General features: G+C 47.8%; 2 protein-coding genes across 2 annotated transcripts in view; one reads left to right on the top strand and one right to left on the bottom strand.

The window, feature by feature from the left end:
* Positions 1-37: 37 nt before the first annotated feature.
* Positions 38-2389, bottom strand: H2AZ1 (H2A.Z variant histone 1). The gene is made up of 5 exons (XM_080369347.1): positions 2218-2389; positions 1677-1754; positions 1174-1287; positions 585-714; positions 38-430 (listed from the first exon to the last, which is right to left on the bottom strand). Exons 1-5 carry the CDS (start codon positions 2218-2220, stop codon positions 369-371), a joined length of 387 nt encoding a protein of 128 aa, XP_080225473.1. The 5' UTR covers positions 2221-2389; the 3' UTR covers positions 38-368.
* Positions 2390-2502: 113 nt separating this feature from the next.
* LOC308055397 (uncharacterized protein) overlaps positions 2503-16807 on the top strand; it is a 31024-nt gene continuing 16719 nt past the window's right edge. Inside the window, exons 1-4 of the mRNA XM_080369289.1 lie at positions 2503-10729; positions 15082-15223; positions 15380-15425; positions 16406-16492. Coding sequence (XP_080225415.1) covers positions 10601-10729; positions 15082-15223; positions 15380-15425; positions 16406-16492 — 404 coding nt within the window. The 5' untranslated portion in view covers positions 2503-10600. The remainder of the gene's footprint in view (positions 10730-15081; positions 15224-15379; positions 15426-16405; positions 16493-16807) is intronic.

Below are 16807 nucleotides of genomic sequence, written 5' to 3'. Positions count from 1 at the left end.
ATTTTTCAGTATTATTTAGTGGACAAGAGACAATCAGTCTTGACATAACATTTATTGAATATTTCCACTCTAGTGGATGAAAAGTCTGTACAAAACCAAACATTTCCTTTACTTAAACCAATCTAAAAACAGTCAGCTCAATCAAAACCCACTACAAATACAATAGCTTCTTTGAAGCCATGGTAACACTTAAATACGGTTAAGACTTCAATGCAGAAATTTGGTTTGTTAGAAAGCTCAAGGGAGCTTTAGCTTCTCAAAGTTACAAAAAGGCAAAATTGTGTTTCACAGATACAGTCCACTGGAATCACCAACACTGGACAATTAAGTACTTAAAGTCCTGAGATAACAAGGAATCCTGGTATCCTTTAGACAGTTTTCTGTTGTCCTTTCTTTCCAATGAGAGACTTATGGATATGTGGTATTACACCTAAGAAAGAGCAACAATTAAGACCATGTTATTTCTCTTCAACAGTTTTCCTCAAATTTGCACTTCAAATAAACTGACAGCATTAAGCAACCTCTAATCTGTTAAAGAGTTCTTGCCACCCAAGTCATCACAAGTTATCAAGCAATTTACATACCACCACCAGCAATTGTTGCCTTAATGAGAGAATCCAATTCTTCATCTCCTCTAATTGCAAGCTGCAAATGACGGGGAGTGATACGTTTCACCTTCAAGTCTTTGGATGCATTTCCTGCCAGCTCAAGAACCTGAAGACAAGACCATCTTTAAACTGAGTTACACAAATCAAGTGAGATCAAATGCATGGCCTTGGCTATTTTATACCAAACACATTATTTGTGACACCAAGACAGCAAGCAATGCCTCTTTTGATAGGGTTCCTCCTTTTCAGCTCTGCATTGAGTATCCCCAAGAACAGAGTATTTCACAGCAGATATAAAATGTGCCATTACAGCATGTTGTAAAATACTTTCAGACTTCCATCTTTCCTGTAATTCACAGCAATTTTGTCTGCACACATTGCAGAACAAAAGGTCCCACCCATCCTATGCATATTTCATGGTCTCCTGATGATGCATGCACTAAAACTGGCTCAAAACAAGTGAAGGGTTCAAAGTCCGGTCCAAACTGGCAAAATACAGTAGGCTGTGGTTATTATGCCAGTTTGGAGTTGACCAACTTGCTTACAGTCCTTGCAGGAGCTTTACCTCAGCTGTCAAGTACTCCAGGATTGCAGCGCTATACACTGCAGCTGTGGCTCCTACACGCCCATGGCTGGTAGTCCTAGACTTCAGATGCCTGTGGATGCGGCCAACAGGGAACTGGAAGAATAGAAGCATGAACAGGCTGTGATAACAGAGACAGAAAAAGAAAGCCGCTACTCTAAACCACATGCTGCTCAACAGAATCCCAGTGGCAGAAGTAGAGATGACATTTCACTAGCTGAGAAGCCAGCTAAGAACACTGTATGCCAAGTTCACATCAGCAACTTCAAAATTCTAGCCACAAGCAACTTCTCTTCCCTCCTGCAGAGATATGCAGAAGGTCTAAACATAGTCAAGCCAGACATTAACACTCAAGGATCAAACTGATCCTTACACCATTCTGGAGGACACACTGACAGCTGGCTGTGCAGATTTCACAATACAACCCACCATGAGGTGGGAGGCCAGCCTGGCTTTCATTCACCCATGCCCCCGTGCCTGCTCACCTGCAATCCAGCCCGCTGAGAACGGGACACTGCTTTGGTCTTGGTCTTTCCAGAGTCCTTCCCAGCTTTCCCACCAGCCTAGCGGAGAGAAGAGGTGTCTAAGAGCCAATGCACCCGCCGCCGGCGCTACACCCGTCACCCCCTCCCACCTCAGCGACACCATACCCGCGAGGGACAGCGGTCAGGGATCGCGCTGGCACCGCGCCGCCCCACCACGCATGCGCTGCGCCCCCTCCGGCCCCGCCCTCCCGCGGGGAGGCACGCGCGCCTGCGCGCTGCCCGCTACACCCAGCGGCACAAGCCACTCCCGGGCGCATGCGCAACCGCCACTCCCTCTCCGGCGGCACCAGTGCGCGTGCGACACTCCCCCCCACCCCCATCCGCCTACCGGCAGGTAACGCGCCCACCGGCGCGCGCCGCCGCGATGGCGGCCCCCTCCCCCGCGCGCGCTCCCATCTCATCCCAAGGGCCCGCACCACCGCGATCCCGGACTCCCCCGATAGCCCACCCGCGCCCGAGCGGGCCCCTGACGGCTCCTCACCATCGCGAACCGGAGCGCTGCGCCGCGCAGGCAAAGGAAGAGAGCGTCCCGCACGCACGGAGCCCGGCTGACAGCACCGACCTGGCCCGACCCGCCGCGATTCAAACTGCGTCCGCTCCCGCCTTCCCCCAGCGCTTTATAACGGCCGAACGTGCCTGCATCCGGGAACCCCAGCCTCGCCCCCAGCCAATGGCTGCGGGCGGGGGCGGGCCGCTCTCCCCCAGCGACAACCAATGGCCGGGCGGGGCGGTGCCGGCCTCGCAATGCAGGTTGCGGGAGGCCCGCCCCTGCTTAAAGCGACAGGCGCCTGCCTAGGGCAGCAGTATGACGGCCTAGGAGACAGGCGGGAGAGCCGAGTGTTGGGCGGCGACGCCCAGCGCCGGGGGCTCTGCCTGCGCCAGCGCCGAAGGCCAACGGCAGGGCCCTGCCTGGCATCGCCCAGTAGAGCTTTCCGGCCCGAAGCCCCCCCTCCGCTCTGCGTTTCTGTCCCCGTTATTTCCGGGATACGGAGGCGCAGTCCCCGCACGTCCCGGCCTGGGGACGCGCTCCCGCGGCGCTGCTGCTGTGTGGGGTGGCGCGGGGCGCCTCCAGCGGGCTGCTGCCGGGCGGGGCAGTCGCCTTACGACTCCCGATAACGGGTCTCACCCTCAGGGCGCTTAAGTCTGACTGAAATACAATATAAAATCAAACACCAGCGTACCTGGAGCGGTGTGGGAGCCGGAGCGGCCTCCCGAGGGGCAGCCGCCCGGCCGCCGCCTCAGGCCGCGGCCTCGGCGCTCCGCCAACCGCCCGGCCCCAGGGCCGCCCGGCCGTCGCGCGCCTCCCCCCAGCGGCGGCGCAAGGCCCGGGCCCTGCCTGTCGCCCCTGCCCCGGGCCTTGCGGAGGGGCACGGACCCGGCTGTCGCTCCAGGAAGGCGGCGGCAGCCGCCGCCGCGCAGGCGGGGCCGGCGCGTCGGGCTCGGTGGGATCGGCGGCAGGAGGAGCGGTTGCCTGAGGTTGCCCGGCGCCTCGACTCGCTTCATACGGGTTATTTACTGCCGGGTCCCATTCGTGCCTCGCTCTGCCTCGCCTTTTACTCAAACTGCTTTAGGCTCACGGCGCTGCCGCTTGAAGCCTTCCCCAACAAGGTTAATTGACTTGGTGCACAAAGCACCTCAGAAGCAGCCTGAAGAATGTCACACCCCGGCCTTGGATGAGGCGCTATGGCACGGCATTAGTGAAAGCTCGGGGCTGGCCCGGGCCGTTTGGACGAGGCCGGAGCTGTGCCCACTCTTCATGATGCTGGGGGTGGGGAAGTGCCAGCACGGCCAACAACTCCACACATGTGCACTGGTCTTTATTTTTACTTTCATCTTATGCAAGAGATGCGTGATTACCAAGGGCAACCCTGCCTCAGCCCCATTTGTCTTGCTGGGTATTTCACAAACTATGGTTAAAAAATGTTAATCATGAATTTGGTTCCAAGTGTTACATTTAATTAATGCAGTGCAGATGCCCTCTGCTTGGCCACTTCAAACCCCTGCCTGTATTACCCTGAAACGAAGCCCTAGCCCCATATTTTTTGTTTTTGTTTTTGTTTTGTTTTCAGGTGCCATTTTCAGTACAGCATCATTATTTCTACTTTAGAAAAAAAGCAGCCTAGCCATTAACCTCAGAGCTCAGCTGGGGGTGTTCTCAGTTAATGCACCTCCTTCAACTCCAAAGAAGTGACAATTCCTTGTGCTCATTCGGAACACCGTAAATCTCTGTTATCTGAGAGATACACCATTCATCTGTGATCAGGCACTGACCTCAGGGGGAGACCCTGATCCTCCAGTGGCAGAACAGGTCTTTAGAGGGAAGACTAGCTCGATCTGTTACGTGCTTTACCAATTTAATCACAAATCTACCATTTAGTAGGCCATCATGTGTGTTTTTCCTCTACCTGGATATCGAAGGGTCCCAAGCATGATGAGTACTCTTACAGACAGACATTTAATGGGAGGTAGAGCTGAGGGCATAAAGTTGTGAGGATACTCTCATCGCCATAACTTTTCTACTTTCTTCACGTCTACAACATGTAAAATAATCAAAGCTGTAAAATAGGAGGGTATGTTCTGATCCCTAGAGCTCCACTTCAAGGTATTGCCAGCTTCTCACTGAAACTGTAAAGATTTTAAACTTTGTGGCTCTCCTGCTCCTACAGCTGACTCCAAATACTTGGTCGCCTGGTTGCCAAGGACCCTTTCCTGGAGCCTCCAGCCAGCCCAAGGCCACAGCATCAATGCCTCCAACACCAGTTTCAGTTCAGGCATTTTGAGCTAGCTGCTACGGCTTCAGGGTGGAGAGACCTACTTCCAGGCACGCACGCACACACACAGACAGGACTGAGTTAAGCACAGACACTCCTACATGCAGAAATCTGGTGGTTTGTTTTATGTAACTGTCTGGTGCCTCTGCCTATTTGAAGCATTGGTTGTTTATGATGTCCTTCAGCAAGTAAGAAGATAAGAGGGTTTGGATTTTTTAACAAGTTTAAAAACAAACCTCAAGATTTTATAGAACCTGCAAAAGTTAATATTTCATTCAGCTTCCTATTTTAAAATTATTTCTGTCCAAAGTGCCTACAGCAAGGATCCATTTGCCCTTTTTGTTGAGGGAAAGACAAACCATGCTGCAGGCCATAAACCCCTCTGCAAACAGCATTTGGGATGTAGGAGGAAAAAACCTGATTTTTCTCCCCAATTTCCATCCACAGAAGTGCTAGAAAGCAGAACAAAAAGACATCTTACCAGATGGAGACAATCCCTGCTTCCCACATGAGCCTCCCTGACGGCTTGCTTTGGCTGCATGCTTTCAGCTGCTTGGGGCTCCTTACGGCTGGGATTACGCAGGCAAGGCAGCCTAACACCACAGGTTAAGCTAATGCAAGGATGTCTGTTTACCAAACTGATCAGGTTAGGGACACATTGGATCACCCAATGCTAACTAACCAGCCTCTCAAAAAAGCACACCCCCCCCCAGTAAATATACAGAGAATATAAATATACAGAGAAATTAAAACTTCCTAATGAAACCAGTACCTCAGACCTACATCCCAAATGTTTTATCTAGTTTTTACAATGTAACCACCTCATGAGGGAAAAGGAAGATATTGCTTCAAGTGGGGCAGAGCAAAGTAATTGTACTTTATTGGTCCAATTAACATTAATAGGTCCCTTTAAGGAAGTGAAAAATCTCTTTAAAAGGGAAGGTTATGTGGAACCTGGTGAGGAAAGATGTAGTTGTTCTGTAGGTCTGGAAAGCAAATTGCTGGTAGTTGGACTTGTCTAATGGTATTCATGCCCTGTGGTCTCAGTGGCGTGGTGTGCTGGGGTATCTTTTTATTACCTCTGAAGGTCACAGTGGTGAAAGGCTTTGCATCATTTACCCAGCCCTTGTGCCATTGTTTTGTTAGTATTAAGTTTTTCTGATGCTTCTCATTATAAGATGTTGTAATTGTACTAAACCTTTGTGTTAGCTGTCTTGTGACTGACCTCCTTCTGTTGTAGTGTGATACATGCAATTGAACAGAGAGGCCACTGATACAGTGTCCTGGACCACAGGCACTTCCCACCCATCCCATGACGGTGGACAGCTTTGCTGGTGGCACACCTGCCAGCGCTGAGCACTGTGCCTTGCCTTAGCAGGCTTTGTGCAGGTCCTTGCTGGGAGGCAGGCAGCCTTGCAGCGTGAGCTACCAGATAAAGATTACCTCCTCTTTGCAGATGGAGAGTTGTAGCTGAGGGACGTTCAATCGCCTGGCTATGTCCTTAGAGCACATTTTTCATCATGTCTTAGGAGAACTGAGATGTAGTGCTGCTTTCCTTTCTACCCTGTCTGCTATGTAATATGATTTCCTTGGAGACTGGCACTCATTTTCACTTGCCTGTAAAATAGGAATATGCTCTCTAAAGCAGGGACCGCTTCTCACCCATCACTAACTACTAGGCTATGAACACGATATCATTTAGACTCTCTCTTGAAGTTGTTTCTTGCAGCATTTTAGTTTCTGCAGAAGTGGTGGAGATCATCTTCATTAGTAGACTAACAGATGAAGCGCTCCCAGAAAGCTCTTTGTATCACATCCCTTAGGGAACATTGCAGTTTCTGGATCCAGAGCAAGTTTATGTGGGAGATACACACCTAGGTGCTCAGCCCTGCCATGGTATTCCTGGATCCAAATTTGAATATCTAGGGAATTTCAGAGTCACACAGGAGAAGGCATTTGAAGAATGAATCTTTTTGGTGACGGCTAAGGAGAGACAGCTTACTTTCAGCACACAAGTTTTAGTCAGAGGTTTTAATACGCTTAACTTTGACCTAACTCCCGCTTAGGGGAGCAATTTAGCTTGGGTTTGGTGGGTTGGGTTTTTTGGTTTTGTTTGTTTGGGTTTGTGGTTTTTTTTTTTTTTTTTTTTTGCCTGTAACCACTGCTTACATTCACTTAGGCTCATTTTTTGTGGTGAGGTCAACTACAGTATGGCTTATATTTGCCCCTGGGGTCTTACCTCCTTGCAGAGGGCTTCCCTGCTGCTCTTTTGCAGGACCTCTATCAAATAACAGGGTTCTGCTTGGCTGGTCTGTCTGCCAGCTACTGTATTTGGGTTCAGGAAAAATCACATCCTCTCTGGTTGCACTATTGTGTTCTGTCTGGTGATGAATGGGTGCAACTGTTTGGTCTAACAGATACATTTATTAATCTGTATCTGGAAACAGCTTCACACATCTCTGTAATAGATCTGCGGATAACACTTGCATAGTGATTTCAGAGAGACTTGAACTGCCCTTATATCTATGCTGGCATTCATTGTACACTCTTGTATCAGCTATTAATAGTGTCATAATGACTCGTCTGAATAGATTTTTATCTTGTTCTTGTTTAACCAGCTGTGAAAGAAAGCTATAGCTAGTTAGACAAAATGAAATGCGAGTCTGTCAGAGATGGTGCCAGCCAGAACTCCTTACCCTCACCCATCCCATCATCTTATGCAGAAACTTATCCTCCCCCACTCTTGTTGTTGTTGCTGCATGCCTCAGTCCTCCCCATTACCCGTACTGAGCTCCATTCAGTCCAGTAACTGAAGTAATATTTACATTATATTTTGTGTTGTGCTTTAAAGCCATATGCAAGTACCTACTCCAACTGTGTTCAAGTTGGGGAACTCTCAGGGTGGACCTGATTTTCTGTATGATACCTATATCCAGAGGACACTGTAATTAAATAGCCTTGCACTGGTTGTAGCAATTTGGTTATACCAATTTCTTTTCCTAAGAAAGCCACCTGGAAAAACCTTTTTGGACAAATCACTTTTTGTTGTTTAATCCACCATCACTCCTAGACTAAGCGTGGATTGTAAACAGTCTGTGTCTTGAGGTGGTGAAATCACTGTGTTTGATTTGAATTGGCAGTATGCTATGAGCATGTCTTCTTTTTGTTCATTCTTTTGCTAATATGTATTACATAATTATTTCAATAATTGTGTGTTTCTTCAATCAGTCTTATTTCTAAAAGGTTTAAGTTAATTTGGAAAAGAGAGTTGCGAATGTTAACAAATGAGAAAGGATGAACACAGTGTTTCACATCTGGCTTTCAGTGCAATCCTTCGAAAAGAAAATCCTTTCTTTTCTCTGTAGGACTTCAGTCTAGTCACCAGCTCTCCCAGACCATGACCTTGTCCTATTAACTCTTTACACTCACAGCACCCGTTCTTCTTCTAGCACTTGACATCCACCTTTCAATTGGAGTATCCAAGCACTTCTAGCTCTGACCACACGAAAGCAGCAAGGAGGGAAAGAGAAACCGTGTGATTAGAGAAATCCTTCGTGTGAAAAAGAAATGGGAAGAAAATAGCGTTTTTCCTGAACATGGCTGGGTCCAGGTTTTCAATCAAAATGCCGCTTTGCAGGAGCTGGAAATGGTTCTTCACAACTTGTTCTGTGAAGATGAAAGGGAAAAAAGAAATGCCATCTGCCCCTTGGAAGAACAGAGAGAAATGCACTGGGGTCTTACCCTTTCCTTGCTAAAGTCATTGCAGGTAGAAGGGATCCAATTCTTTTTTGGTAGAGACAGTGACTACATCCATCATTAGTTTCTAGAGGGGCAACTTGGTTTACTGCCTCCTTGTGGTGTAAGTTAAAAGATTTTTGTAGGCAAGCAACTCAAACTTACAACTGCAATGAGACCCTGTACTCCACCTGGCTTGTAATACAGATGGCATGGCCCCCACTGAATAATGCATATTTAATAATAATAATAATAATATAATAACATCAACAACAACAATATTCTCATTTTTAGTCATCTGCAACAAAGAACTGCAAGCCCTAGGCTGTTATATACTGAGAAAAGTACCGGTTTCACAGAGCGAGGCGAGGTGTCAGTATGAATATAACTATTACAAATACACCTTTACTCAGGAGCTCACTTCTGCCAAAATTTGGAAATGCAGATGCAGGGTGGTTCCTGGAGAGGTTGGTTGTGGATTTTTTTTTTTATGTATCTTTAAATTCTAATAATTGTAGATTAAAAAAAAAAAAGGTATTGGACTCCTCACCTTGTTTTGTCTCTTCCTTTACTGCAGTGAAGGTCCTTCTGCTCTGGACTCATTTTAGATATTTCTGAGTTATTTTAATTTCCTTAATGCATAAGTTTGCACTTGGAAGCAATTGATCCTGCAGTATGACTATTAATGTCTAATTAAATGTGATATACTGTGAAAATGGTTCACACTTTGACCAGGGGCATAGAGATGGATGTCTCCAACTGTAATGGGGCTGTGACTGAGCAAATGAGATTGGTCCAACGGTGGCAGCATAACATAAGAAATAAAACGCAGAAGTATGAAGGGTTTCCTTTTCAGAAAGATTTTTAGGCTGAGTCATCACTGCCAAAGAGATAGCCTTGTTCTTTGGGGGTGGGGTTGCCTTTAAAACCAAAGCACAGCATTTATCATGCTGTAAAATTGGAAGGAAAACATTTTATTTTTTGTTATCAGGCAGTCAGGCAAGGTCAGCATTTCACACAAGATGGATCTTGTCTGACAGCCATCCACCTAAGATCCTCTGCTACGACTTCAGAGCAGGAAAGGTAACACGCATTAGGGATCTTGTGTTAAAAAGAGATTTTTTTCTTAGATGTGAAAGCAAAATGGGATTTAATCTTTAAAAGTCACTAGGTAGAGTTACTGCAGATAAATAGAGGCATAACTATACAGCTGTAAAATGACTGCCTCAAACAAGTAAGCTCTTTCCTAGCTCAAAAAAAAAAATAATCCCATTCTGTCAAATTTTGTGGGGGTTTTATATGTTTTGATAATTTCCTGATTATTCATCATTGCATCTTTTCTAATTTTCTCACCTGGCACTGGGCCTGGATGTGATGCCAAAACAGCATAAAGTAACTGCTCAGAGACGAATTTTGTCTTTAAGCAGCAAAGGTATTTATTTTGTGCAACATTGGGGAGCTAGCTGATTCGCACCAGACAAACTAGCTCTGAAGTCTTTAGTGAAAAGTTAGATATTTTATACAGTTTTCATGCGAGGTTACAACATCTTTACATACATATTCATTTGATTTTGACACCCAATCATTCCATTCATAATAGGTGGGATCCAGGTGGAAAAAACCTTTCAATTTTCTTTGTTCAACGATTTCCTGACTTGTGGTCTCCTTATCTCCTTCAGATGTCCACCTTATCTTTTCTAATTATTCAGAGTACATTCCTTTACTTTAACATCCTCAGTGGAACCTTTTCTTGTTCAGAGTACATTCCTTTCTCAACACAAACAAGAGCATCACCCAGAGCATTGTACCAAACGCATCCTGACCAATCTTTTTAAGACCTTGTTCTGTTTCACATGTTCTTGCATTTGTCCAAAATCCAACACATCAGACCCCCACATGCTTGTGGAGGCCATGCAATTGAAATAACAAGATACTGAACATTTGCAGTGGCGGGTAGCATCACCATTGCTTGTGAAGCACTTTCCTTCTCATGCAAAAAGAAGAAAGAAAAAAAAAAACTTCATAAAGTTTGCCAGATACAATGATTTACTGGTGGGGGCTTGCAACACCTGGGAGCAGTCTGAAAGAAGAGAAACATTCAATACAGAGGGAGTTAAACATCGATGGTTTGAAGCAGTTTTGGCAGGAGCAGCATCCGCTTTTTTGTGACTCTTCAAGGGGATGTGTATCCATCCCTCTTATCTTAGTGAAGCAGTTGGGATACTGCTACCATAAATCAGGAACAAAACTAAGGGATGGTAACAGGGAAGACTTATGGCAGAGTGACAGCAGTGCCTGGTGAGCTGGGGATCAGACCAGGTTAAAATGAGGCACTTGGACCTCCTGTGAGAGGGAGAGATGGGAGGCACAAAGCCTGCAGTGCGGAGGCGACAGGAAGGAAGGGGCAGCACAGATACCTGCTGGACAAATCTCTCTGCAGGGGGTGGGAACCCGCACCCTCCCAGCTCAACGTGGAGCAGGTGGGAGGTAAGTGTGGGGATGAGCTCTGGGTGGGAGCACTGGCACTGGGGTGTGATATGACACTCCGGATCCTGCAGACGGCCAGGCATGGCAGTGAGCGATTTCCTGAAAGCCACTGGTACCAGGGTGGGTTGAAGCCACAGGGAGCTGCCTGCACACAACAGCTTCTCAAATGTGAGTCTTGTGGTGCCTTTCTCAGTGCCATGACTTTGCCCAGACTAGATTGCAATGTCACTGAAGCCTCTGTGAAAGTCTCTGGGACTTTCTGCTCATGGGCACAGAAAACTCAATGTAGAACTCACCAATAGTTGTTGCAATGCAGAGTCTGGGGAGCAGGGGCTTTTGCTCATGCACAGCAATGTGGCATTCCTCCATCATAATCATTATGGGTGGGATTTTTAGGCATTCCCCTTGATCACCTTTTTGATCCTGATCACCTGGCACATGGGTGACAGTACAGGTGAGATGCTGAAGCTGTTGTAGGAACCAGGTTGCTGAAATACACATGCACAGCCTGGTTTGGCTCCCCCTGCACCGCCTGGTTCACCAGCATAGCCCCACCAATACTATTGGGCTTCCTCTTGCTGTAGAACAGCCCCAAGATGCAAGGTCTGAAATGTGCAAAGTAGTTTCTGAGAGTCGCCACAGAAGAAAAGGGTGGGATGAGCAAGCAAGAGCTCCCCACAAGACTACAAAGGTGGTTTCAGGCCAGTGGCCTGCTTACCACCCCTGCATGGGGCAAGGTAACAAGGTCCCCATATTCCTGTGTTTGAGGTAGATTAATCTCATTGCCCAGCTGGGGTCTCCGAGGATACCTCAGTTTCAGGGACCTGTCTTCAGTCTCCGGTGCCAGCTGTGTGGGCAAGGGGCTGTGGACAGCCAGCTTGGAGGAAGCCCATGGGGCTCATGCCTCCCTCTCCATACCTCCTGCAGGGAGATCTCACTTCTGGGTGTCCCCTCCCCCTCCCTGTCAGCAGCCACTTCTTGAGAAACATCATTACATCTCCCCTCTTTGTCTTGGAGACATTTAAAACAGCACAACATTTACCTGAGCACAGATGCAGCCACAGACAAAGCAGAGAGCAAAGGAGTATTTTTGTTAACTGCTGATGAAAACGTATGCTAACATCCCTGCTTGCTGTGGGACTAGCTGCATGCTTTTAGATGCCTGGTCAGATGCTGGTGGGCAGCCAAGCAAGGTCTGTTTGTGGTGCCATCTGCCAGAGCTGGTATCAGTGCGCTCCAGCATTTTGTGCACCTGCCTTTTGCTGTGCACGGGTCTTGGTCTTCCTTGCCCTTTAGGAAGGCTTAGAAAAAGAAAACAGAAAAAACCCACAAAAACTAAAAATCAGATTAGCAATGCTCAGTGGACCATTTCTAAAGGAACTGCCCGTGACACCTCCCACTTGCCACATCTGACAGTGCCTACACAACTGCAAAAAGCTGAAAGCCTCACTGCAAAAAACAGCCTGGGACAAAAAGTGGGCATCCAGTTGTTCCTGAGCTACCTGTCTTGCAGGACCCAGGCACAGTGTCACCACAGCAATGAGAGCGGGAACTACCAGCAGCAGATGGGTGACCATCTCCGTCACCATGGGGAGGTGGTGTCCCACAGGAAACATTCATGCTGGGATATACCCCCATGGGGGTCGTCCATGGCTGCAGCCTAGCTGTAGAGGTTTCCCCTGTGACCTGCAGCACCTTTCTCACCGTGTCCTTTTCCCTTTCATTTAGTAGTCACTTTTTTGTTTGCTGTTATGTGTAGTGGATGTACCAGATCTACAATAGAAACAGCTCCTCCCAGCCACCACATTTCCCCCTCCCTTCCTGACACTTCAGGCAGCCTCACATGGAGCATAAAGGAGACACAGCCATGAGCATCTTGCAGCCCCCAAACCTGCACCCATAAAAGCACTGCTGCTGCTTCTTGCAGCATTTTGCACCCTATCTCCTGCAACCGCCTGAAACATTCCCCAACACATTCCAGCCCCAGTAACAATGACAAAGTAGCACAGTGACAGCGTTAGAAAGTGCACAGTCACTGTGTGAAACCAGCCTCTTACTCGACAGCCTTTGCTCTGCTTCAGAAACACTGCCCTTCCTTTCACCAGAAATCCGCATTCAGCTTTGCCTGAGCTGGACCCTCAACAGGAGCCATGTCTACAGCAGGGAGCACTTCTTACCCTATTTCTAGCCACCACAGTTTTTTTCAGGAGTATCATTTCCTCTTTCAAGTAAAAGCAAAAGCATTCAGCAGTAACCAGATCAATTTACGACTTGCATTTCCTCTTGAACTCGCAGGGAATTTACATACCCATCAGTGATTTCGGGCCCACAGGTCCCTGTTGCATTACAGGAAAGCTGGTTTTGTCAAAATGACTAAGAATTACCCGTCTGAGCAACAGCATCGCATGGGCTGAATGGGGTGGGGGATGTCTCAAACAGAACTGCAGAATTTCTTATGTCCCTAAACTCATCAGCCAGCAAATCAAATGGGGCATTTGCATGTCATTATTGATTACCTATTTTGTCTACTTAGCCTAATTAGCTAACTAGGCTCATTTAATCCTTAGCATTCACTATTCCCTGTTAGAGATGGGCCTGAACCAGGACCTGGGTCCTCATTAGATGACAAGCAACCTGCTGCCTCCAGCTGTAGCTGATCGTGGTGTGTGGGAGTGCAGGAGCTCCTATGTACAGCAAGGAAATGCCAGACCCCTGCCACCTCTGCCCTCAAGCTCTATGGACAGCTGGGAAGCAGATCAGGACTTAAATGCACCGTTAACTTTGCAATGGTCTGCACGTATCTCATGTGCCACCCCCCAAAAAACATGAGGGGAGTTTGCTTTTGCACCCATCTGTATCAGTCACATCAAACCATCTGTAGTGGCCAGAGGAGCCCCTGGCTGTTAATGCTCTTGCATCTTGTCATCCTTTTCAGCTGCTTCTTGTCCCCTTGGCTCATTCTGAGCATGGCATGGTGACAAACCCACATACACGCTGTAGCTGCTATTCACAAGTACCCATAGCAACAAATTATGGCCAGATGAAGAAGTGCATTTGTTTTGTGACAGCCGTGGTCACTGGATGTGCCTGAGGACTTCTTTCTGACTTAGCCATTGAAGTGGGGCTGCTCATATCTGCTCTGCTTCTGTGTCCACAAGAGAGAAAGAGACAGTGTCATGCAGGGAACCTGCACATACTTTGGTACATCTCCATGAACATTAGACCCAAGAGTCCAACATTGCTTGCACGAAGCTACAGAACTGAAGGATGAGCATTAATGGTCTCCTCTGGATCACACGCCATCAGCGTGGTTTCTCTCAGCACAGGGTCACACTGAGAAACCTGCTCAGCATTTGCCTCTAGTGTTGTTTTCAAAGACCCATGTCTTCCACCCAGGACTATAGCTGGCCTCCACCTCCCCATGTAGTACGGAAGGATTTTACTTTCTGTGGTGCTGGTGCCATTGAGGCACACTGCTTTCCCCCATGGGGAGGCAAAAAGCTGCTGGTAAAATGTGCTGGCAGGAGGCTCTACATGGGGCTCCCAAAGCCTTTTCCTAACCCTGCTCTTCTTTCCCCAGCCAGGGATCTCTGACCCCACCGAGAAGTGATTACTCAAATTGCCAGCTCCTCTCACTGGAAGCTAATAGCTAGCTCACTGAACAAAGAAAATCCAATTTGGCATCAAAAACAGCCCAATTCTGGTCTCTCATCTTTTTTTCCCTGCTGGTGCAGTACATAAGGCTTTTGCTGATTTATACCTTGGGTGCAAGAAGAGTTTCAGACCCAAGGTTATTGTTCTGTCAGGTGCGGATGTTGGTGACATGTTCTTACTGTAACATGGGATGAAAGGGTTTATGAACCAGGGACATTCACAAAGGGAGCATTCACGTCCATACAGTGTTGCTGCAGTTGGCGGCAGGCAGCTGTGGGCTGAGGACCTGGCTGCCTAGGGAATGAAGCTCCTTCTGGCCAGCCTCCTTGATGAATTGCTTGTAAAAACCTGATGTTGCCTTATGATTTTTTATGGCTTTCTTTTCTTCAGAAGGACCACTAGAAAATGAAATGACTGTAGTTTCTTTTGCTGCAGCAGAGCTTAAAGGGGATATTAACTCAGGAGCTGATCCACTGCTCACTGAAGTTGGTGGCACCTTTTCTGCCAGCTTCAATGGGTGCTGATACTGTCTCTCTGTCAAAGGTGGCTTTGATTTTCTGTGGTTATGTGAGACTTTCCTCCCATTTCTCTGTGGGAAATAGCTTCAGGAGGCTTCAGAGCTCAGATGAAATATTTGCTATAGCTGGTCCTCTGCTTCATGACTGCTCCTGCATCATGACTGCTCCTCTCTTTTACAGTTGGCAGCTGTAGTCACTACTGGCTTCCTCCTGCTCTACATCCTGCTGTGCTACAAGGACTTCCATTTCCATGTGGCTCATGTGTATGCTCGCCTGGGGTACCCCCATGCCCAGCACATCCTGGGACAGAGGTATTTGCAAGGTAACATTTCTCCAAGCTGTAGCTAACTTGCTGCCGGAGTATAAGTCAGAGGCAGAAACATGGCTCTGCTTGATGTGGTACACCACCACACTGCTGGATTTTGGATACTATATTTTATATCCTAACTATGACTTTGCTACCTTGCCTCACACCCAGGAGCTGGAGTGGAAAAAAATGAGGACATGGCCATGCACTGGTTCAGGTGAGGAGCAAAAAAAAAAAAAACCCCAACTCCTGCCATGGGAAATTGCCCTCTCCCAGGGAAAGACTACCGTGGCATGGGGGAAGGAAAAAGAGCTGGCAGTGCTTTGGGGGGAGAGCTGTGCTCAGCTGTCCTGCACCAGCAGGAGGGAGGAGCATGGGGCAGCAGCGGGGAGATGAGGTGCTCCCCACTTCTCACTGTGGGTTGGATTTTTCACTCTGCTTTTCCTACCTGCTATTGCTATCTTTTAAATCAGTGGGAAGAAAGTATCTCGACAGCAAGTGGGCAGAGGGATGTTGGCGCTGCTGTACAGCCTTTTGGGAATGCTTGAGCCCCAGGTGGGCAGCGGGAAAAATGCACAGGTGCAGGAGGGGAGAGGGCCAGTAGCTGCTGAGCCAATGGAAAATCAAGTTATGGCAGCGTATTAATTCCCTGCTCTTGGTACATGCTCTCAAGAGTTTTCTGACACATAAGTGAGGCAGCTGTGCCTGATGTGTGCATATGCTGCGGTACCCATAGTCATTACACCCGTGGTGGGAGCCTGAGCTGTGTCCCCCAAAACCCTCCCACTCCTACTGAGAAATGTAAAGGATGGGGAAAGTTACTGTGCTACCCAAAAAGTGGGGGGTGTGGGCGTGTGTGTGTGTGGGGCATGTTGGATGTTTCTTCCAGGCACAGAAGAGCATCAGGCTGCAGGATTTTTAGGGCAGAAATAACTGTGCCTGTGACACAGGGGCTGTGAACCAGGTCATCTTTAAGGACAGCTGTACTTAGAGAAAGGCTGAAGCTATGGCACCTTTCTGAGTAAGGATGTTTCCCAAATCAGGGCCTGAAAATTTTAAAGGGGTCACATTTCAGGACACTGATTTATACATGCCTGTTTCCTTCTTTATTCTTATCTCACTTTAAAACGTTTCAACTCAGGTTTTCCTCTGCACTTTCTCTTACCACTTTCTTTGCTTCTCTCTGCCCTCCTGCAGGCAGGCTGCGGGGCAGGGCCATCCCCACTCCTCCTTCAACCTGGCAGTAGGGGCACTCAGGAACATGACCATGGCACTTGAAGCAGGGTAACCTGAAGCTATTCATCTTCCTTCCCATTACAGCTGCATTCCCAGCTCCTCCTGGGGAGGAGGGGAAGCTGGTGCTGTAGGCAATCCGTTAATGAAGCTACTCCAGCATTTCTAATGCCTTCTCCTTGTACTGTCGGTAGTGCAGCTCTACCTGTGGCAAGAAAACTGAAAAACCCGGTTAGCCTAACAAGATTTAAAAAATTAGGTGACATGGTGCATAAAATGCCTGTGATCTGATTACGTGTGTATTTCCATCAGTGACTTCCCAGTCAAGGCAAGGGACAAGACCCATACTGGTATAGAATGAGTTAT

The sequence above is a fragment of the Falco punctatus genome (genome assembly GCF_963210335.1).
Source record: "Falco punctatus genome assembly, chromosome: 1".
In the NCBI taxonomy this organism is placed as follows: domain Eukaryota; kingdom Metazoa; phylum Chordata; class Aves; order Falconiformes; family Falconidae; genus Falco; species Falco punctatus.
The sequence above is the reverse complement of the archived record's forward strand: the minus strand, read 5'-3'. Positions and strand labels throughout refer to the sequence as shown.

Bases quoted from the DNA above. Each gene is read 5' to 3' on its own strand.
- H2AZ1 (XM_080369347.1), bottom strand. The intron at 715-1,173 runs GTAAAGCTCCTG...TCTTGTCTTCAG, and splicing joins TGGAGTACTTGACAGCTGAG to GTTCTTGAGCTGGCAGGAAA. The intron at 431-584 runs GTATGTAAATTG...GCTCTTTCTTAG, and splicing joins GGCAACAATTGCTGGTGGTG to GTGTAATACCACATATCCAT.